The following is a 23,175-nucleotide window of genomic DNA, read 5'->3' on the forward strand; positions in this document are numbered from 1 at the left end:
TTAAATGGGGCGGGATGACGTCGGGGGTTCCCCCAACATCATCCTGAGTCATTTTCACGTCGGCAAGCAGGCCCTGCCCCCAACTCGCCGACGGAAAAATTCTGGCCCATGCGAAAAAATGTACAGTGATTGAATCCAAATGCATGTTAAGTGAAATAAAAAAATAGTAGTTATTTCTTTAGTGTATTTCAGATTTGTAGTAGTATAACTCTAACAAACTAAGGTGCTTATCAATTCTTAAGCCTAGAATTTTAGGTTTAAAAATAGCTTGGATAGAACCATACAAAAGTATACAAAGGGAACTTTCTGCTTTTGGCATATAATGACTAAATTCTCCTAACTAACCTTTTGAATATTGCTTCCTATACTTCGATTTTTGTATGCTGTATGTGATTTTCAACCCCAAGCAATAGAGTTAGAGTTATACCACTGCAAGGAATCGTGTGACGAGTAACTCACCTCCTGACTCCTCAAAGCCTGTCCACCATCCCCAAGGCACAAGTCAGGAGTGTGATGGAATAATGCCTGCTTGCTTGGGTGAGTGCAGCTCCTACAACACTGAAGAAGCTGGACACCGACCAGGACAAAGCATTCCACTTGATTGGCATCACATCCACAGACATTCACTCCCTCCACCACTGACACACAGTAACAGCAGTGTGTACCATCTACAAGATGCACTGCAGGAATTCACCAAGGCTCCTTATACAGCACCTTCCAAACCCACGACCACTATCTAGAAGGACAAGAGCAGCAGATAAATGGAAACACCACTGTCCGGAAGTTCCTTTCCAAGACACTCACCATCCTGACATGGAAATATATCGCCGTTCCTTCACTGTCACTGGGTCAAAATCTTGGAACTCCCTAACAGCATTGTGGATGTATCTACACCACATGGACTGCAGCGGTTCAAGGGCAACTAGGGATGGGCAATGAATGCTGGCCCAACTAGCGAAGCTCACATCTCGTGAATGAATTTTAAAAAATAGAAATTATTATGGTGTTTATTTAGCAGGTCATGTGAAACAGTGCAAAGATCATTATGCTGGAACAAAATGTCATCAATCCTACTGTTACTGCATTTCCTCATCAGTTTTCTGCGAACAGGAGAGAAGTATTTAAAATGATTATAGTGTGGCAACTGATTGGGCTGTCACAGGGTTTTATGAATACTAGAATTTTGACAAAGTGTTGACTTAAAGGGATGAGCATTTACATTTAGCCATCCTAGAGTTAATGCCATGTGTCTGAGTTTGAAAGTTTTCCTCTCCATACCTCCTCCTCTAATGTCGCAGCGTCTTCTGAGACCTGATTTCTCTGGTACTAGCAACGATCACCTAAGTGACCACTCAGTATGAATCCACAAAACTTGCCCTATTCAAGCCCACTTTACTGCTGTCTTGGTTGAGATCAGCTGACTGAACAGAGACCATAGATTGAATTGGGGTCCTTCATTTCAGGTATAGTTTGATACAATACCATATGGTTTATTTAATTATCAACCCATAATTGAACTTAAATATTTTTGTAATTTGTGCTGGTTTTTGGCAGGCCTATGGAACTATTATCCCTTCCTACTGCTTCTGTGGAGATGCAATTGGCCTAATAAGTAACTGGGCCAGCTTGATTTTTAAATTTAATGTGCTTAACTTTTTTATATTTGTTTTAAATATGAATAACTTTTTCATATCTTCTATAGGAGCCTGCCGATTCAACAATTCCCCAAGAAGAGAAAGAGAAATATCGGGAGGAGTATGAAAATTTCCAACAAGCACTTGATAAAAAGAAAGAAGAGTTCCAAAAAGATCACCCCGATGTGCAAGGAGAAACAGGTTGGGGGAAGGTTTTTAAAACTTACGAACATATGAATTAGCAGGGTTGGACCACTCGACCCCTCGAGCCTGCTCCACCATTCAATAAGATCATGGCTGATCTGAATGTAACCCCACATTCCTGCCTACCACCGATAATGTTTCACCCCCTTGTTAATCAAGAATCTATTTAGTTCTGTCTTAAAAACATTCAAAGACTCTGCTTCCACTTCCTTTTGAGGAAGAGAGTTCCAAAGACTCTCAACCATCTGAGAGAAAACACTTCTCATATCTGTCTTAAATGAGTGACCCTTATTTTTCAACAGTGACCCCTAGTTCTAGATTCTCCCACAAGAGGAAACATCCTTTCCACATCCACCCTGTCAAGACTCCTCAGGATCTTAAAGGTTTCAATTACGTCACCTCTTACTCTTCTAAATTCCAGTGGATACAAGCCTAACCTGTCCAGCCTTTCCTCAAAGACAACCCGCCCATTCCTGGTTTTAATCTAGTAAACCTTCTCTAAACTGCTTCTAACGCCTTTACATCTTTCTTTTAAATAAGGAGACCAATACTGTACATGCTACTCCAAATGTGATCTCACCAATATCCAGTACAACTGAAGCATAGCTTCCCTACTTTTTGTAATCAATTCCCTTCACAAATCATAACATTCTATTAGCTATCCTAATTACTTGTTGTATCTACATACTAACCTTTTGTAATTCATGCGCTAGAGCACCCAGATCCCTCTGAACCTTGGAGCTCTGCAATCTGTCACCTTTTAGATGATAAGCTTTTTTATTCTTCCTGCCAAAATGAAAAATTTTACATTTACCCACATTATACTCCATTTGCCAGATCTTTGCCCACTCACTTAACCTATCTGTTACTTTGTAGCCTCTTCACAGTTTACTTTCCTACCTATCTTTGTGTTGTCAGCAAATTCAGCCACCATCCCTTCGGTCCCTTCAGCCAAGTCATTTATATAAATTGTAAAAAGCTGAGGCCCCAGCACTGATCAATTTGGCACACCACTCATTCACATCCTGCCAACCAGAAAAAGATCCTTTTATGCCAACTCTCTGCTTCCTTTTAGCTAACCAATCTTCTGTCCATGCCAATATGCTACCCCTACACCATGAGCTTTTATTTTCTGCAATAACCTTTGATGTGGCACTTTATCAAATGCCTTCTGGAAATCTAAGTACAGTACATCCACTGGTTCCCCTTTATCCACAGCACATGTGTCTCCTTCAAATGATTCCAATAAATTGGCTAAACATGCTTTTCCCGTCACAAAACTATGCTGATTCTGCCTGATTGCCCTGAATTTTTCTAAGTGCCCTGCTATAACACCTTTAATAATAGCTTCTAAATTTTCCCTATGTTAGATGTTAGGCTAACTGGCCTACAGTTTCCTGCTTTCTGCCTCCCTTTTTGACTAAAAGAGTTATGTGTGCTATTTTCCAATCTAATGGCACCTTCCCTGAATCTAGGGAATTTTGGAAAATTAAAACCAGTGCATCAACTATCTCACTAGCCACATCTTTCAAGACCTTGGGGAGAAGGTCCATCCAGACCTGGAGATTTGTCTGCCCACAGCCCCAGCAATTTGCTCCATACCACTTGCCTTGTGATTGTAATTTTTCTGAGTTCCTCCCTCTCTTAACATTTCCTGATTTACAGGTATTTCCAAGATGTTACTTTTGTCCTCTATAATGAAGACAGAAGTAAAATATCTGTTTAAGTCATCTGCCATCTCCCTACTTTCCATGATCAATTCCCCAGATGTGTACTCCATTGGACTGTTGCTCATTTTGTTAACTCTTATTTAAATATCTATAGAAACTCTTACTATCCGTCATTATATTACTAGCTAGCTTTCTCTCATAGTCTGTTTCATTTCTTATTAATCTTTTTATCATTCTTTGCTGTTCTTTTTATTCTTTCCAATCTTCTGACCTGCCACCCGCCTGTGTAATTAAATGCTTTTTCTTTAAGTTTCATAAGTCTGGGGGAGGCGGTGGCATAGTGTTGCTGAGACTGGGCTAATATCCTAGAGACTCCGGGTAATGGTCTGGAGACACGGGTTCGAATCCCACCATGGCAGATGGTGAAATTTGAATTCATTAAAAATCTGGAATTAAAAGTCTGATGATAACCATGAAACCATTGCTGATTGTCGTAAAACCCCATCTGGTTCACTGATGTCATTTAGGGAAGGAAATCTGTTGCCCTTACCTGGCCTAGCCTACATGTGACTCCAGACCCATAGTAATGTGGTTGACTCTTAAATGCCCTCTAAACAAGGGCAATTGGGGATGGGCAATAAATGCTGACCTAGCCACACCCCATGAACAAATAATTTTTAAAAAGTCCTTAACCTTTTTAGTTAACCATGGAGGGTATGCCCTCTCCTTGGAATTTTTCTTTCTCATTGGAATGTATATCTTCTGGTAATTCTGAAATATCCTTTTAAATGTCTGCCACTGAATTTCTATCAACATATCCCTTCACCCCCATCTGCCAGTTCACTTTAGCTGGTTTTGCTTTCATGCCCTCATAATTGCCCTTATTTAGGATTAAAATACTTGGCTTGGACGCACTCATTTCTCCCTCCAAATGAAAGAAAAATTCAATCATTATGATTGCTGCTACCTAGGGTTGCCTTCACTAAGTGGTTATCTCGTTGCTCAATACCAGGTCAAGTATAGTCTGTTCTCTGGTTGGCTGCAAAATGTGCTGTTCTAAGAAACTATCCCAAAAATATTCTATGAACTCTTCATCTATGCTAGTTTGTCCATCTGATTTTTCCAGTCTACTTGTAGATTAAAATACCCCATGATTATTGCTGTACTTTTCTGGCAAGATCCCATTATCTCTTCTTTTATACTCAGTCCTACTGTAGTTACAATTAGGAGGCCTGTACACCACTCCCACAAGTGACTTCATGCCTTTATCATTCCTCATCTCAACCCAAACTGCTTCTACGTCCTGGTTTCCTAAACTTAGGTCACCTCTCTCTAATGTGCTAATACCATCATTAATTAACAGAGCCACCCCTTCTTCTTTTCCTAACTTCCTGTCCTTCCTAAATGTCACATACCCTTCAATATTCGGGTCCCAATCTATGTCATCCTGTAGCCATGTCTCTGCAATGGCTATCAGATCATTCTTATTTATTTCTATTTGCCCTATTAGTTCATCTGTTATGTTTCGAATGCTACATGTGTTTAGATACAGAGCCTTTAATTTTGTCCTTTTATTATTTCTGTAGCGCCTAGCCTTATCTGCTGGTTTACTCTTAGAATTCTACTCTGTCCCTACTTCTCACAGTCTGTTTATCATTTTCCGTACATTTCTTTTTTGCCTTGTCTCTACACTTTTGTTTACCACACCTTCCCAAGTGTAATCCCTTACCCCCACTATTCAGTTTAAAACCCTCTCTACTTTCCTACTTAGGCGGCTTGCAAGGATACCAGCCCAAGCATGGTTCAGGTGTAGACCATCCCAATGGTACAGATCCCAATTTCCCCAATACAGGTGCCAGTGTCCCACAAACTGGGACCCACTTCTCCCACACCAGCCTTTGAGGCACACATTCATTTCTCTAATCTTATTTGTCCTATGCCAATTTGCACATGGCTCAGGTAATAATCCAAAAATTGTTATCTTTTGAGGTTCTGCTTCTTAATTTGGTGCCGAGCTCTTCATATTGACTCCTTCCTCATCTTGTCATTAGTACCTACATGGACCATGACCACAGGATCTTCCCCTCCCACTGCAAGTTCCTCTTCAGCCCTGAGCACATGTCCCAAACCCTGGCAGCGGGCAGGCAACAAAGCCACCTGGACGCTCGTGCTTTGCTACAGAGAACAGGGTCCATCCCCCTTGCCATACTGTTCCCTACTACAACTGCATTTTTTTGTGCCCCCCCCCACCCCTGACTTCGATGGCTCCCTTTACCACGGTCAGTTTGCTCATCCGCTCTGCAGCCCCCACTCTCATCCAAACAAGCTGAGAGAACCTCAAACCTGTTGGACAATTGCAAAGGCTCACACTCCTGCCCTCTGTGCCCCCTTACCTGCCTCACTCGCAGTCACGCCCTTCTGTCCCTAGCGACTGACCGTACCCTAAGTGGTGTGATTGCCTTCTGGTATAAAGCATCCAGGTAACTTTCCCTGATGTTTTGCAGAGTCTGCAGCTCAGCCTCCAGCTCAATGACTCTGAGCCAAAGTTTCTCAAGCCGCAAACACTTAATTGCAGACACGTTTGCCCTGGATCACAATGTCACCCAGAAGCTCCACATGCTGCAGCCTTGACACATCATCTGTCCTGCCATCCTTAATGTGTTTTAAATAATTATTTAATTATATTGATTACTTATTTCCTTTCCCTATAGTCGAGCAAGGACCAATTTCTATTGGGTGACAAAGATAGAAAAAGAAAGCAAACACCCACCCCACCGCACAACACTGTCATTCCTTTCTCTGCACCTCCCCCCCCCCCCCCCCCCCCCCCCGCCCCATAAACTGAACTGGGGCTACAGGAGCCAGATTCAACCAGATAGCAAACTAACTACTCAGCTTCTACAGCTGAGAGTGAGTTTACCTTGTCCAAACTGCAAGAAAGAAAGAGAATTTGGCCTGCTTACACAGTACTTTCCACTTACTGCTAATTACAGACTAGGTTAGATTTTAAGAGCAAAATTTAAGAACAAAATTAAAACTTAAAGCTCTCTTCTCACTAAACTCCAAGTTTGCCAGCAATACTCGGTTTGCCAAGGCTGCAAATTCATGTTTGGTTTCATATATTAAAAACTGTTGGGTTTTGCCCCCCTGTGATTTATAGTTGTAGGAAATGTTTGGAATTTTAATGTAAGTTCCTCTCTTTCCTCTAACAAGGGGAGACCGAGAAAGCTCAGTCCCCAGTCTCAGACTAATACAATGGTATGTGGAATGGTTAAATTGAAATTTCCATTAAATAATTCTTGCGCATGTGCAATGTGTAATTTATATTAGTTATAAAGATTATCTGGTCCTCACTCTACATGTAAATATCAGATTATTGAATTGGGATCCATCATTTATTCCTCCAATTTGTAAGATATCTAAATTATTTGCCTTTGCACTGTCCCACACTCTTTCAGGTTATATTGATAATAGTTGAAGCTGAGTCTAATTTCAATAGTATTGCAGTACAACACTTTGAAAGTTATTAAACATCCATGATAGCACAATTAATACATCTATTATGTTAAACAGAGGATTACTTAAAGTGAAGGGAGTATTGAAAAGCTCTTTGAGCAGAGGACAGAATCCGACCCATGCTTGACCTTGCCTTTCCCTATGTCCGCATCCTTCTCATAGGGATGGTGATTGGGAGCTTGGAAAATTTTTATATCCCCCTTTACCTCAGCTCCAACATAACACCAATTAGAATGACCCTATTGCAAAACTAGCTAACATCTGTTAACTGTATAGACCAGGAAATTAATTTGGAAACTACTTACTCTGTATGGTACGATTTGTCACTGAATAAATTCACTGCCTAGGAGCAGCCCAATAAAAGGAAATTTCTAAAGGGAATCCAATTCTCACAAGGTTAGGTAATTGACAATATATGCCTATTTTGTGAATGTAGAACTTACATTACCTTGTACACTACTGGATTTAAGGTTTCTATAGAAAAAGTTCAATAAGGAGAGAGTTTTATTTTTTAAACTTATGATTTAAGTGCCAATAAAAACATTTTGTTTTTCAGTTCTGAAAGTTAATTTTATTTTCTGGCGGGGAATGTTATCACCAAGAGCCTTTATTAGTAATTTAGGAGCATGCCATCCATGATTTTCTGGTTATTAGAAATAATGGTTGAATAATCATTGGCAGCGTGTGCACAAATTTCTATAATGCATTCCTGAACTGAGGTTCCCCCTCAGGTATGTTTTGTAGTGAGCATGATTAGTTCTGTAACTGGCAAAAACTCTGTAAATTAAAGTGATTGGAATCCAACCAAAGTTCACTTTATATTTCTGTAGCTGATTTGTTTGAAACAGTGAATGAGCGAGAATTGAGACAAATCTTTGAAGGTCAGAATCGCATCCATCTTGAAATCAAACAGTTGAATAGACAACTCAGCATGATTCTGGATGAGCAAAGGAGGTATGTCTCCCTAGTGACAGAGGAGATGTCAAAGAGGGGGACTAATACTGCACCACAAGCAGGACAAGTAAGTACTGAAATATATGGCTAAGTTAGTGTTTCATACTAAAAGCAATACTTCAAATTTCTTACTACAAGCAGACCAAGGACTGAGGGGTAAGCTGTCAGTAGTGACTTGGTGGTAGCACTCTTGTGAAGATGTTACTCTTTTTTTAACTTGTATCAGTTTTAACTTGGTTCTTCTGGGTACCAGGCTGAAAAAAAAAGACTGCCTTCTGTGCCCACAAATTGATAGATGGCAGTCTAACTAGGACAAGCCTATGAAAATAGCTAGTTTGGAAAATGGGAACATTCCTATTAACATAGCTTACTTTTCTGAAGTTGCGATAAGGGAAGATTTTTGGCACAACAGTACTAGAATCTTTTCATTGCACCTCATCTGTGTTTGTCCTGTAGTCTAGACATCAATGGCTAATTCTACTCAACTGAAATCCCTCAACTTGAACTTGATTACAAAAATATGCAAGTCATGTTCTCTGCTGTTCTGTAGATTCTATTTTTTTTCTAGTTTTCCAGTAGTTCAGTGTAACGTTTAAGTAAAGAATCAGCTGATATTAATGTTAAAAACATTTAGACGTTGGCCTATTTCTTTGTTTTTGAATGTTATGCTCGCTTTTCTCTTCTGCTGTCCTGGATAGCAGTAAGTAAACTCCAGGTTAAATTCAGCAAGCACTGGGTGCTAGATGAAACACTTGCTGCCCTTGCCCATCAATGTGACTTAAATCCAACTTGATTAACCTTATTTCATTAATGAGACGTTTCCATTTGCAGACCAGATGTCCTTGTAGCCACTCTTGAGCATTCCAATCTAAACTAAATTATAGACTTTTTTTTTTGAGTGGTGTGAATCAGTGCCCATTTTGAGGTAATCTCAAACTTTCACTTGCAAAGGTGAAATGCCACATATTCCAGTAGCCTTGGTGAGATTCAGGCTTTTGGTTAGGGATGAAAAATATGTATTTTAGATCATGCAGCATTTACAGATCTGTAAAAAGCAACATTTTTTTGTAGAATAAGGATGGAAAGAAATTTGAGGAGACATTTTTTGGAAATTTGTGCAAAATAAGTAAGCAAAAGATCCCTGAAAGGTGCTTGTGTTTAGTCAGTAAAAATATTTTAATGAGTTATCCTGAAGCTCCCTTAACCATTGTGTCAAACATGTCAGTGGTCTAATATTTATTTACAAAAATGTGTATTTGAGTTGGTGAAATTGTGGCTTTGTCTAGATTTACTTGTTACTGAAATATCCATGTGTTATCATAAAATTTAAAATCCAGTCACACATGCCCTACAAATAACACTTGAACACAGGGGTAAGGGTTAAAAGACACAGGTTTTGGGTGATTTGGGGTTAGAGGGTGTGGGTAATTGGAATATAATGCAAATATATGATTTAGTGCCAAATCTGAAATGATGCATTTTATGCTTTTCTATTTCCATTAAAGTTTCCTTAGTTTATATTTATAATGGAAACAGCCGTGTAAACTTGGCACATTAATTAGTCTCTTGCCAATGCTGCAGTACCTCCATTGGGTGTGAAGGTGTAATTAGTGACATTTGCATGTGAAGTGTGCTTTATAAATGCTGGTGAATGTATTTATAATGGAAAAATTGACATGTTCAGATGAAAAAAGAATTCTTTGATATGAAACGAGTTTTAGTACTTGACCCTTTTTAGAAGTTTGTACTAATGATAAAATGATGGGAGTGGTGATGGCAGGAGACCATTTCATTTTTTTAAAAAGTTACTTTATATGTTACATTGCTGCCCTTTTTAAAGTATTTTTTTCCTGCTTTTCTATTTTAGCTCCCTCAAGGAGAACTTGACAATATTGTAAGATACCAGCAAGAAGTGCTTAGGCATGTTGGAGAATTGAAGTGAGTAACGAATGGTTTCCAATAATATTTTTAGATGTGAAACTTGCATATTTGGTGTAATTTGTAGTTTAAGAAAATAATTGTATTATAAACATTTTAAATCTTGTGTTCAGAAAATCCTACTTTAATTGTATGGGGGTAATGCTCATCCAACCATCTCTTGATTTCCCACACATGGTGGCATTGTCACTGGACCAGTGTTCCAGAGACCCAGGATAATGCTCCAGGGACCTAGGTTTGAATCCCACCATGGCAGATGGCGAAATTTCAGTTCAGTAAAAATCTGGAATTAAAAGTCTGATGATGACCATGAAACCATTGCCAATTGTCGTAAAAGCCCATCTGGTTCACTGATGTCCTTTAGGGAAGGAAATCTGCTACCCTTACCTGGCCTGGCCTACTTGTGACTCCAGACCTACAGCAATGTTGTTGACTCTTAAATGCCCTCTGAACAGGCGCAATTAGAGATGGGCAATAAATGCTGGTCTAGCCAATGATTCCCACATTCCATGAACCAATATTAGAAAAAAAGGCGGAGAGGGAGGTGTCGCTCATGACCAAAAACTTAACTGGACCTTAACTATAAGAGCAGGTCAATGGTTGGATACTTCTGGGGTGAGTGACTCATCTCCTGACCCCGGTAATACCTGTTCATGGTCTACAAGTCAGGAGTGTGATGGAATATTTCCACTTGCCTGGATGAACACAGCTTCAACAACAGTCAGAAAGCTTGACAACATCCAGGACAAAGCAGCCCTTGGTTTGACACCCCATCCACCACTTTAAACATTCACGCTCTCCAACACCAGCACATCATAGCTGTAGTATGTGCCATCTACAAGATGTCCTGCAACGTTTCACCATGGCTTCTTTCACAGCACCTTCCACACCTGTGACCTCTACAGCCTAGAAGGACAAGAGCAGCACAGGAACACCATTTTCAAGTTTGTTGTAAGTCATGCACCATCCTGACTTGGAAGATTGCTTTCCCTTCATTGTCACTAGGTCAAAATCCTGGAACTCCCTATTTAATGGCAGTGCTGTTGAGTCCTCAGTCACACGGATGGCAGTGGCCCAAAAAGGCTCACCACCACCTTTCAAGGACAAATGGAACTGAGCGGTAAATGCTAGCCTTGGCAGTGGTCTCTACTTCCCTCGAACTAATTAGACATACGTGCCTTCCCAAAAATCAAAGTATTTTTAAAAAGTAAAAGGTAGCCTTCTTAAATTGATTTGATTTCATTTGTGGTGTCCCCTTCCACTGTTGACAAAAGGTGCAGGCAATGAACAGTTCTATAAAGAATTGAATAGATTCCTAGTTCAAATTTGAATGCTGTATCAATAAGGAAGTAAAACACTTTTTCGTTTGGTAGTATAGAACTTGAGTATTGCTGAAAAAAGAGACATGTCTAAGCTTTCCATCCTGCACTCACCAGGACACTCGCAAGAATACCAATGTAAGGGGGAAAAGTTTAGACATGTCTCTTTCAGCAAAACACTTTTTGAAAGAACCACCAACATTACCACTTGTAGTTGCGCTTTTGTGTGAATGTATATTTATGTTTTGCAGTTTGGCTCAAATTTCATGTTGTAGCTTGGTAGTACAGAACTTGAGTATTGTTGAAACAAGAGACATGCTGTCTAAGCTTTTTCTGTTGCACTCAACAGGAAAGAGTTTCAAAAATTTCAATGGGAAACAATATACTTCATTAGAAAAGGGTGCTGATTGGTTGGCAAGTCAGCTCTGATTGGTTGAGATGTTGCCATGGCAAATGCACCAGGGTACTATTGTCCCCTACGCTTTTGTTTAATTCAAAAGGCTCAATGCCTGGACATGTTAGACATTATGTACTGAGTTTTGTATGCATTGGTCGGTTGAGTACGGCCCACACTCTGCCTCTCTACTGCGAGCATTGCTATTTGATGCAATCCTTGTTGGGACGATCAGATCATTGTTGATTGTGTATTGTGCATGCTCACAAATAGGACTAAGGCCACCAATTTCAAGCCTGAAAAGTGCCCAGTCTACCTCAAATTACTCTGGAAGGGTAAAGTATTTCAAACACTTGAGCAACAGGTAAAGCTAGCTGTTTCATGCTGCTGCTATGCAGTAGCACAGAATGCTGTCATTAAGCCAAAAACATTTTGCCTACTACACAAATGAGTAGTGCAGTATATGAATTTCAGTGTTGGTGTGATGCCAGGTACATAGGCCATGTGTCCCAAATACATTCCTTTAAAACCTGCATTTTTTCTGTCTTAATACCTCCATGTGCCTTGGTGTTGAAACTTTGTTCAATGCTCCTGTGAAGTGCCTTTTACTACATTAAAGGCGTTATATAAATATATTCCTGTTTTCTACTAATCAAAATAAAGCATGAGCCTCTCTTGTTTTGCAACAGCATAACTTCTAACCCGTTGTGAGCAATGCTCTGGGAGATCTATTAATGAGGAAAAATTATGTAATACATGTAATTTGCATTTTTAAAATATCATCTGTAATAATATTACAAAAAGCTGAAACTGATGGATAAGCATAAATTGAAATTCTGTATTCTATCCAAAATTAGGTAATTTAGATCGCCAAAAGGATTAAGTAAAATCCAAGATACAGAAAGTTCTGGATATTTTTGTAGCTTTCTCACGGTCACGAGGTGATCAGATGTTGTTGTACTTTGTGCAATAGCTCTACTAAATTAAATTTTTATCTGTTAATCACACAGTAGAAGCCTTGGGTAGAAGAGATTATGTGGATAAATTCTTAATGCTCTAGGATACGTCTCGCAGGTGGCTTCACAATTTTTCTGAAGGGACTAGTGTCAATGTTTCAAAACATTGTGGGCTGAGTTAATCCTTTATTTAAAAAGAAATCAAAATCTGCTGCAGAGCTGTGTTGCATTTTGAAGCTTTTTCACCCTCCTTGACAATTTATATTTGTATATTTGCCCATTTACACCAGTTCCAACACTTTCATCTATAGGTCCACAATTTTCATGTAGCTTAAAATTTCTCTCATTTCTTGTATCTTTTGAATTCATTGTCCTGGGCAAAAACAACATTTTATTGTTTGTAGTGGGTGATTTATGAGGTCACTTCAAAGGGCAGTTAAGTCAATCACATTGCAGTTTGAACTGGAGTTCATTTGGGCGAGACTTCCTTCCCTGTGATGAAGTTTTTCATAACTTCACGGTCACCTTTTCTGCACTAGCTTTTAATTTTCAGTTTTATAAATCCAAGTTCAATTTCTTGAACTACTGTTTTAGAAATTGAACTCAGATTTTCTGGATTATTAGTCCTGTAACACAACCTCTGTTATTGTGTCAAATGAACAAATGCACATTTTTATTTTTAAACAGTTAGCTGATCTAGTCACACTCATACTGAGAAATTATTTTTCAAATTAAAGAAAACAATTTTTCAATAGCAAAGTTTAAAGGCAAATCCCCTTCATCATTTGCTCCGACCCAAAGTTATTAATGTACAGAAAATTGCTTAGTATAAAAAGTGATCTTTGTACAACTGTACTTCACTGCACTTCATGGGACCAAGACACTAATTTTTAAATTGAGAGAGTTAGACAACTCATAAAAGGTAAATTTAGGATTTGGAAGCTATTCTTAAACCAAAGAGTGATTAACATATGGAAAATTCAAGTTGGTGGAATGAAAGTAAAAACCAAAGAATCATTTAAGAAACAATGCAGAATAGTTGAGCTTGATGACCATTCTCATCTGTACTTAACTTCTGATCTTAACTAAAAATCCTTGGGTGCAATAAGATCTAAATTACAGTGTGTGCATGTAAATGCATGAAGTGTGGTAAATAAGGTAGAGCAGCAGGTGCAAATAGGCACATGGGAATATGATGTTGTGATAATGGAGACTTGGCTCAAAAAAACACAGGCCTGGGCACTATATATTCCTGGATACAAGATATTCAGCAAAGATAAGGAAAGAAATAGAGGAGGAGGAGTGACTGCGTTGATTTAAGGAGAATATTAGTGCTGGAGAGAATGTCCTGGAGGAAATAAAGACTGAATCTCTGGCTATACTTAAATAATAGTCACCATTACATCCCTGAAGAGATGGAGCAGCAGATTTGCAGGGAAATTAGAGGGGTGAAAACCTAAATGGTAAAACTTTTACTATCCCACTCTAAAGTAGGATAATTATTGTGTAAACAGACGAGGGCGGGTGGGTGCACAGTGTTTGAAGTGAAGAATGAGGCATTGCTGGATCTGGTTCTCAGTAATGAAGTAGGTCAGTAAGGGCATGTTTTAAGTTGTCCATGGAAAAGGACAAGGAGCAATCTGGAGGAAAACCAGTTTCCAAACAGATATGCCTGAGGGAATCAAAGATTGGCAAGCAAAACTATAAAGGAACAATGGGTGGCCTTAAAGAGGAATGGTTTAGTTATAGTCAAGGTACATTCCCAGCAGGGGAAATGGTAGGGCAACCAAAACCAGAGCCCCCTGGATGACAAAAGAGATAAAGAAAGATGAAGCAGGAAAAAAAAAGGTGCATTTGACAAATATTAGATAGATGATACAAGTGCAAACTAAGCTGAATATAGAAAGTTCAGAGGTGACATGAAAAAGAGAGTAGGAGAGCGGACTGACAGCTAACATAAGACAACTTTTGGATTCCTTTTTATAGACATATAGAGTACAAGGATAGTAGGAGAAAGGGTGGGGCTAATTGGGAACCAAAAGGTTCATGGAGGCAGAAGGCATGACTGAGGCATTAAATTAATACTTTGCATCTGTCTTTACCAAGGAAGAATATGCTACAAAGTCATAGTGCTGTTGAGAAATTGGATGGACTAACAGTTGTTAATGAGGAGGTATTAGAAAGGCTGTTTGTACTAAATTGATAAGTCACCAAGACCCAGTGGGATGCATTGGAGGATACTGAGGGAAGTAAGGGTGGAAAGTGTGGAAGTACTGGCCATAATTTTCTAATTCTCCTTGGATACAGGGCCAGAAGTTTGGAAAATTGTTCAATCTTTCACCTTTGTTCAAAAAAGGGTGTAAGGATAAAGCCAACAGCTATAGGCTAGTCAGTTTAACCTTGATGGTGGGAAAGCTTTTGCAAATGATACCCAGAACAAAATTAATTCATCTGGACAAGTGTGGATTAATTTGGGAAAGCCAGCATGGATTTGTTAGAGCCAAATTTTTTTGAAAGGGAGTTGACAAGGGTAATGCAATTGATGTGGTGTATATGGATTTCTAAAAAAACGTTTGCTGGCAAGTCTATTATGTGGCACTTTATCAAAGTTTAAAATCATGGAATAAAATAGACTGACGGCAAGGATACAAAGTTGGCTAAGTGACAGGCAACAGTAGTGGTGAATGATTGATTTTTGAGACTGGAGAGAGGTATATGATGGTGTTCCCCAGGGGTTGGTACAAGGACCACTGATTTTCATGATCTATGTTAATGACCGAGACCTGGATGTTTGGGCGTAAATTCAATATTTTACAGATGACACACAACTTATGTTATGAACTGAGAGCTTGTTAGTATTCAGCTGCAAAAAGACATGGACAGGATGATGGAATGGATGGGCACCTGGCAGATGAAATTTAATGCAGAGAAGTGTGAAGTGATACGTCTTGGTAGGAAAAATGAGGAGAGACATTATAAAAAAGGTTACCATTTTAAAGGCAATGCAGGAAAAGACCTAGGGAATATATGTGCGCAAAACACTGAAGGTGGCAGGGCAGGATTAATAAGGCATACAGGATCCTGGGCTTTATTCATAGAGGCATAGAATTCTTAGCTTATTCAGGTATATTTCTTCAGCAGTAGTTCTATTTCTTTCTCCTTTATTCTAACAGACATTGTGTTCAAGTTTGTACTTCTTAAAAATCTTGAAGAATTTGAAGGCAACTAAGAGCAGTATACTTATTGGAAGTTATTCTTTTTGACAATATCCATGCTCTTTACTGTGTACTCCTGAATGTTGTCCTTAAATTTATGAATGGCAAATGAGTGAAGTGAAAGGAATTTTTTTGTGTCCTTCAGGAGCTCTGCTAGCTGCTTGATTTGTGTTTTGGGGTTCAACATAGCCACACTAGTAGTATTTTTAAAATTTTAAAAATTAGTGGTTTCAGCAAAAGCATTCTCAACTCCACTTGTGCAGGACATCTGCTTCTGCCTGCCATTCTCTAACTCACTGCTAGAATCGTTTTGGAGAAAATATGCCACTATTTTAAAATATTTGTTATGCTTGTGCAGCTCATTGTGGAAAATTTACCTTCTATTTCTTTAAAAAAGTGTCTAAGCATTGTACCGTTTCAAAATGGGGCATTCACTTGTATTTAAATTCAGGCAGGTTGCCATTAGTTGTAAACAATGGCTAGCTTATATTTGTCATGTCACAGAATCCTATGTTTTTATAGTACATTAAATGTTATTGAATTACTAGGACAGCTGAGCAGAAATGATCATCTATGGAAAATTATAGATTAGACAATTCAGCAACCTTATTACTTGTCCATTCGACAGACTTTGATTTTAATAATCTTGATTTTTATTTGAAGAAATCAGATTAGATTTCCTTGCAATTACTATTTTGTCTCATTCCATCTTTTTCTTGTATATTAGCGTGCATTGCAGAGATGGCATGTCTGATCACAAAACTTACTGGATTAAAGAAATCTCTGATAAAACATGAGCAACAATTGCAGCCATGAATTTTTATGTCTTAAGAGAGCAACTTTTTCGTTTTCTAATGGATTTGCTTGTTGAATTTGAGAGTTATTAATCACTAATCAGAACAGCAAAAATATATAGAACAAGTTGTAATTTTGAAGGCAACATCAACTCTTTATTAAGCAGTGATCTCGATCAGAAGGATTAGGAAAAATGTCATCTGTAATACTCCCAAATTATAACTTTTTCTTTGTTCAAGAGGTTTGGGGCTTAATTTCATGCACGTCCTTTTATGATTTCTTTGTATATTCAATCTAACAATTTAATTTCTAAATATCATTTCTAATTGCTTTCTGTAAGATGCTATGTATATAGATGCCAGTTTATTAATCATCTGCAATATTCTCCTAGAACACCAGAAACTAGGATTGTGATTTCAAGAGGATATTTTGGTTGACTGACCAACTTCTTTTTAGTCGTGTTGAAGAATTGGAGCTTGGGTCGTTAATTATTTCAGGAAATTTTGCTTTCCAAGTTTTATTTAAAAAATTATCCACTGTACTTTTCTGTTGGTTTCCTCTAGCCAACTGAGTTAAGAGGGTATCTACTGAAATGGCTGCTGATAGTAATTGAGGGCACCTAGGTGGTGATCTTGTTCTCATTGTTCCCCTCCTTCTTATGAAGTAGCACCTTTCCTCTCTGTCCTGTGCAAACGTCATAGGTGAAATTGATAACTCTCTTTACACCTAAGAAAAAAAATCTCAGAATTGGGATAATTGCTGAACCCAGCCATAGGTACAGGCAACCCAGCATGTATCCGTGCAGGACCCCTTGATCAAAGCATTGGCACCTGAATTATGTCATTGTTTGGGTCAAAGATCTAACTGATGTCTCTATTACCTGATCCATGTGGGGCACTGATACCTGCTGGACAGATCGTGGACTTATTTAATCAGTGATGAGCATCTGTCAAGCACCATGACATCGTAAGGCTCAAAAGTTCGAGGGGAACAGAAGCCACAGATAGATAGAAAATTTCATGGAAATAGTAGATTTGATACATATGGGGAATGAGAAGTATGTGTCTTAGCCCTAAAGCAGCCCGAATGAAGAGGGGAATTTCAAGTGCAGCTGATGACCAATCTGGAAAATCTTCACACATCAAACTCTTCCAGAAAAGTGTGATCAAATAAAGTCCGCAGAATTAGTCTCTGTGCCCAGACTATTTTGTTATGAGCACTGTTTTCATTGAACCAGCCCTGGCGATGGCACTACAGAATGTGGTGATCTCCTGGAACATAAGTAAATTTCATTACCTGGCAGAACAACCCAACGAGCTCAAAAGTCAAGGAGGCAGGAATCCAACAGTTCAAGCTGCCACCCAAAGAGAAATCTGGAAGATAAAGGACGTGATGGGAAGAGACGCTGAGAGATGCAACAATATGCTGCCCATCGTGACTTGCAAAGCTCTTTTGTAGCCACCAGGGCCGTCTATAGACCGAGGTCAAATGGATAAAATCCCCTTTGCTCTTGGGATGGTGTTTCTCTTAAGGATGACAATACCGTCCATCAACACTTGAACATTTTTAACAGCTTCTCAGCTGTGAATCTACAGTGCCAGGTGATACTCCAGGCCATTCTCCCTCCACCACAATCAAACAGATGGAAAACAATAAAGCCTGCAGGCCCAGTTGTGTTCAACCTGAGGTCTTCAAAGCTGGTGAGCTTTTGCTCACACCAAGACTCTACACACAGGAGAGGGAGATGGTGGTGTAGTGGTGACGTCACTGGACTAGTAATTCACAGAATCTCTCAGTGCAGAAGAGGCCCTTCAGCCCATCGAGTCTGCGACACATGAGAAACACCTGACCTACCTACCTAATCCCATTTACCAGCACTTGGCCCATAGCCTTGAATGTTATGACGTGCCAAGTGCTCATCCAGGTACTTTTTAAAGGACGCAAGGCAACCTGCCTCCACCGCCCTCCCAGATAGCGCATTCCAGACCGTCACCGCCATCTGGATAAAAACATTTTTCCTCACATCCCCCAACACCACCCCCCACAACTCCTGCCCCTCACCTTGAACTTATGTCCCCTCGTGACTGACCCTTCACCTAAGGGGAACAGCAACTCCCTATCTCCCTGTCCATGCCCCTCATAACCTTGTACACCTTGATCAGGTCACCCTCAGTCTTCTCTGCTCCAATGAAAACAGCCCAAGTCTATCCAACCTCTCTTCATAACTTAAATATTTCATTCCAGGCAACATCCTGGTGAATCTCCTCTGCACCCCCTCCAGTGCAATCACATCCTTCCTATAACGTGGCGACCAGAACTGCACACAGTACTCCAGCTGTGGCCTCACCAAGGTTCTATACAACTCCAACGTGACCTCCCTACTTTTGTAATTTATGCCTTGATTAATAAAGGCAAATGTCCCATATGCCTTTTTCACCATCCCACTAACATGCCCCTCTGCCTTCAGAGATCTATGGACACACACGCCAAGGTCCTTTTGTTCCTCAGAACTTCCTAGTGTCATGCCGTTCATCGAATACTTCCTTGTCAAATTACTCCTTCCAAAGTGTATCACCTCTCACTTTTCAGGGTTAAATTCCATCTGCCACTTATCTGCCCATTTGACTTTCTTAAGCTCCACCCTGCACTCTCTGTACTCCACTAATGCCTCTGCTGATTTGCTCCCCTTGTACCTGCTAAAAGCCTCTTTCCCTTCTCATCGTAACTTGAATGTCTCTGGTCATCTCTAGTTTTCTGGGCTTGTTACTCCTTCTTATCACCCTAGAGGGAACTTGTTGAGCCTGTACCTATATGTCTATTTCTTTGCCCATAACAAACTTATAAGTCTTTAACACTGTCTATCCCAATTAATGTTGGGAAAGTTGAAATCACCTAATATAATTACCCTATTGTTATTGTTCTTACACACCTCCGCAAATTGTGCACATATTTACTCCTCAATTTCCCGCTGACTATCTGGGGGTCTATAATAAACACCTAACAACGTGGCTGCCCCTTTTTTATTCCTACCCACAAAGCTTCATCCGATGCCCCCTTCAAGATACCATGTCTCCTTACTGCAGTAACTGACTCCTTAACTAATAATGCAATGCCTGCACCTCTTTTACCCCCTCCCCTGTCTCGTCTGAAGATTCTATGTCCCAGAATGTTGAGCTGCCAATCCTGCCCCTCCCTCAACCATATCTCTGTGAAGACTACTATATCACAATTCCACGTGTCAATTCTCACCCTTAACTCATCCATTTTACATTAAAGTAGAGGCCATCCAGCCTTGCCTAACTTCCTTGAAACTTAATGCAGCTGTATTTCCTCTGACTTGATTGCTTTACTGTATTATGATGTGTCCCTATTCTGCTAACATTCTGTGTCCCCTCCCCCTGCCGAATTAGTTTAAACTCCTCCCAACAGCACTAGCAAACCCGTCCACTAGGATGTTAGTCCCGCTCTGGTTCAGATGTAGACCGTCCCACTTATACAGGTCCCACCTTCCCCAGAAACGGTCCCAGTGATCCAGGAATCTAAAAACCTCCCTCCTGCACCAATTCTTAAGCCACGTATCTGTGCTATTCTCCTATTTCTGTGCTCGCTAGCACGTGGCACTGGGAGTAACCCAGAGATTACAACCTGAGAGGTCCTGCTTTTTAGCCTACTGCCTAACTCTCTGAATTCTTGATACAAGACCTCATCCCTCTTTCTACCTATGTCATTGGTACCAACATGTACCATGACCTCTGCCTTATCACCCTCCCCCTTCAGGATACCCTGCAGCCGTTCAGTGACATCCCGGACTCTGGCTCCAGGGAGGCAACACACCATCCTGGAGTCATGTTGACGGCCACAGTAGCGCCCATCTGTTCCCCTGACTATAGAATCCCGTATTACTATTGCTCTTCCTCTCTTCCTTCCCTCCTGTACAGACATGCTGCTTGTGCTGCCAGAAGTTTGTCTCTGTCTGCAATCCCTGGAGGAACCAGCGCCCTCATCAGCCTCCAAAGTGGAATACCGATTTGCGAGCAGGACCCCAGGGGACTCCTGAACTACCTGCCTCTTTCTCTTGGACTGCCTGCTGGTCACCCATTCCCTTCCTTCCTCAAATCCCTTCAGCTGCGGTGTGACCACCTCTCTAAACGTGCTATCCACGATGCTCTCAGACTCGTGGATGCTCCTCATTGTCCCCAGCCGCCGTTCCAGCTCTGAAACCCGAGCTTCCAGGAGCTGCAGCTGGACACACTTCCTGCACACGTGCTGGCCCTGGGCACTGGAAATGTTCCCGGCTTCCCACATGGAGCACAAGGAGCACACCATTGCTTTGAGCTCTCCTGCCATGACTTATACCTTTAAATTAAACTTTTTAAATCAATTACTCTAGGGCCCTTCTTATTTGGCCCTTGTTACTACAGAATATACACACCACAAGAAGATCTTAAACTATAAGCGATAAAAGTAGTAAATACTTACCTGACCTTACCCACTACTTACCAGTCATTCCTCTCCCTTGTAGCCTCTACTACTGCAGCAGGGCAAGACCATTCTCTGAAGATTTAAGAAGTTGGATAGCAAAGAATAAAACACAAATAGCACCTCTTCCCTTCCGCACTGAATCCCACTATGCACCAAATTGCCAATACCCACAGTCTCTGGCTGTGTCTCATTCAGGATGAGGTCTCTCCCTTGCTCGTGTGCAAGCACACTGATCAGAGGCTTAGGCTAATGCTGTGGGAACATGGGCTCAAATGCTACCACAGCAGCTGGTGCAATTTGAATTCAATTAATAAATCTGGAATATAAAGCTAGTCTCAGTGATGGTGACCATGACAACTATCATTGTTGTAAAAACCCATCTGGTTCACTAATGTCCTTTTTCAGGGAAGGAAATCTTTACCTGGTCATAGGATCAGTCATTCACAGCACTGGCCTATTTGTGACTCCAGACCTGTTGTTGACTCTTAACTGCCCCCTGAAATGGTCTAGCAAACTATTCAGTTCAAGGGCATTAGGGATGGGCAACATACATTGGTCTTGCCAGCAACAGCCAAGACCCCATTGAAAGAATAAAAGATAACTCGTCCTATCGATTTGGGAGAAAAAAGAACATTTTTTTCCCTCCCTCCATACAAACATACGAAATAGGAGCAGAAGAAGGCCATTCGGCCCCTCGAGCCTGCTCAGCCATTCAATAAGATCATCACTTCAGGAATGCAACAACTGCAATTATCTTCAAGAAAGGAGATAAATCATGTTGTGGAAACTATCAAAGTATTTCCCTCTTGTCTATAGCAGGGAAAAACCTGACTTGCATTCTCCTGAATCGCCTACTTCCAGTGGCTGAGGAAATCCACACAGAGACAGTGTGGCTTTAGACCATCCGGAGTAAGCTCAACATGGTCTTTGCCAGACAAATTCAAAGAAAACATAAGAACAACACCAGGAACTCTTTGCATTCATGCATTTGACTCAGTAAATTGAGGCTCTATGGATTGTGCTCCAACAATTTGAATGTCCAAGAAACTTCATCACAATCCTACAACTGCTTCATGATGATATGACTACAACTGCCCTGAGCTGAAGCTGATGTCTTCAATATCCAGATCGGAGTTGAGCAAGGTTGGGTGATAACCCCTCTATTTACAACCTATCTAAAGTGGCCATTCACTCCAAAGATCAACTGCTGTCTGGTGTCAGTATTAGATTCTGCCTAGATTGAAAACTTTTTAACCTCAGTCGCCTTGATACTTAAACTAAACTGACCACCATAGACATACATGATCTAGTCTGCAGCTGACGGCACTGTCACTGTCCACTTTGCAAGCACTCCTGATATCTTCAATTCTGCATGCAAAAGACTCGCCTGTTCTTGAATTTTGCCAAAACAAAACTCATACTAACACAACCTGGTCATCCAAATATTCCACCCCTCACATGTTGAAGGAGAGAATCTGGAATATGTTGAACACTTTCCATACTTTGGCAACTACCTTTCTCAATTGATGTTGCAGTTTTCTAGCCCAATCTTTTATCCTCATTCTTTTAAGTTGTAGCTGTTTGCTGAAATCACAGAATTATCTCCTTAGAATCTCTCTTGAAGGCAAATATGTAAACGGTGGAAGAGTTAGAAACAATATTAGAGATGAAATGGCAGTAATTGAAGACTTACAGAAATCACAAAGCTGTGAGATAAATGCAAAAAAGTAGTTTGATTGAACAATGCCCTTTTCAAAAGTGGCTGAAATACAGTAGGCTGGAGCATATGTTGCAGTTATATAAAGCTCTGGTTGGTCTTCAAGAATCTGCTATTAAGGATGTGGTAATAGGGCACTTGGGTCATAATTGGACAGATTTAGCACTCTTTTATGAAAGGAAAATAGTGTTTAACAATCTTAGGTTTCTTTGAATAATACAAAATACAACACTAGAAATCTGAAATAAAAAAAATATTCAACACTCAGCAGAGCAGATAGCATCTGCTGAGGGAGAAACTGAATCAAAGTTTCAGGTCAATTACTTTAATCAGAACTACTTTTTATATATATTTTCAAGTTGACATGCTATTACCAGTATC

The 23,175-nt window shown here is 40.1% G+C and overlaps 1 protein-coding gene across 1 annotated transcript in view; it reads left to right on the forward strand.

Annotated features, from left to right (window-relative positions):
• The window catches only part of lman1 (lectin, mannose-binding, 1), a 75,140-nt gene that overhangs the window by 41,349 nt on the left and 10,616 nt on the right, over positions 1-23,175 (forward strand). The window contains exons 8-10 of the mRNA XM_041201197.1: positions 1,703-1,835; positions 7,855-8,045; positions 9,846-9,916. Coding sequence (XP_041057131.1) covers positions 1,703-1,835; positions 7,855-8,045; positions 9,846-9,916 — 395 coding nt within the window. The remainder of the gene's footprint in view (positions 1-1,702; positions 1,836-7,854; positions 8,046-9,845; positions 9,917-23,175) is intronic.

Source organism: Carcharodon carcharias, chromosome 1 (assembly GCF_017639515.1).
Source record: "Carcharodon carcharias isolate sCarCar2 chromosome 1, sCarCar2.pri, whole genome shotgun sequence".
Classification (NCBI taxonomy): Eukaryota; Metazoa; Chordata; class Chondrichthyes; order Lamniformes; family Lamnidae; genus Carcharodon; species Carcharodon carcharias.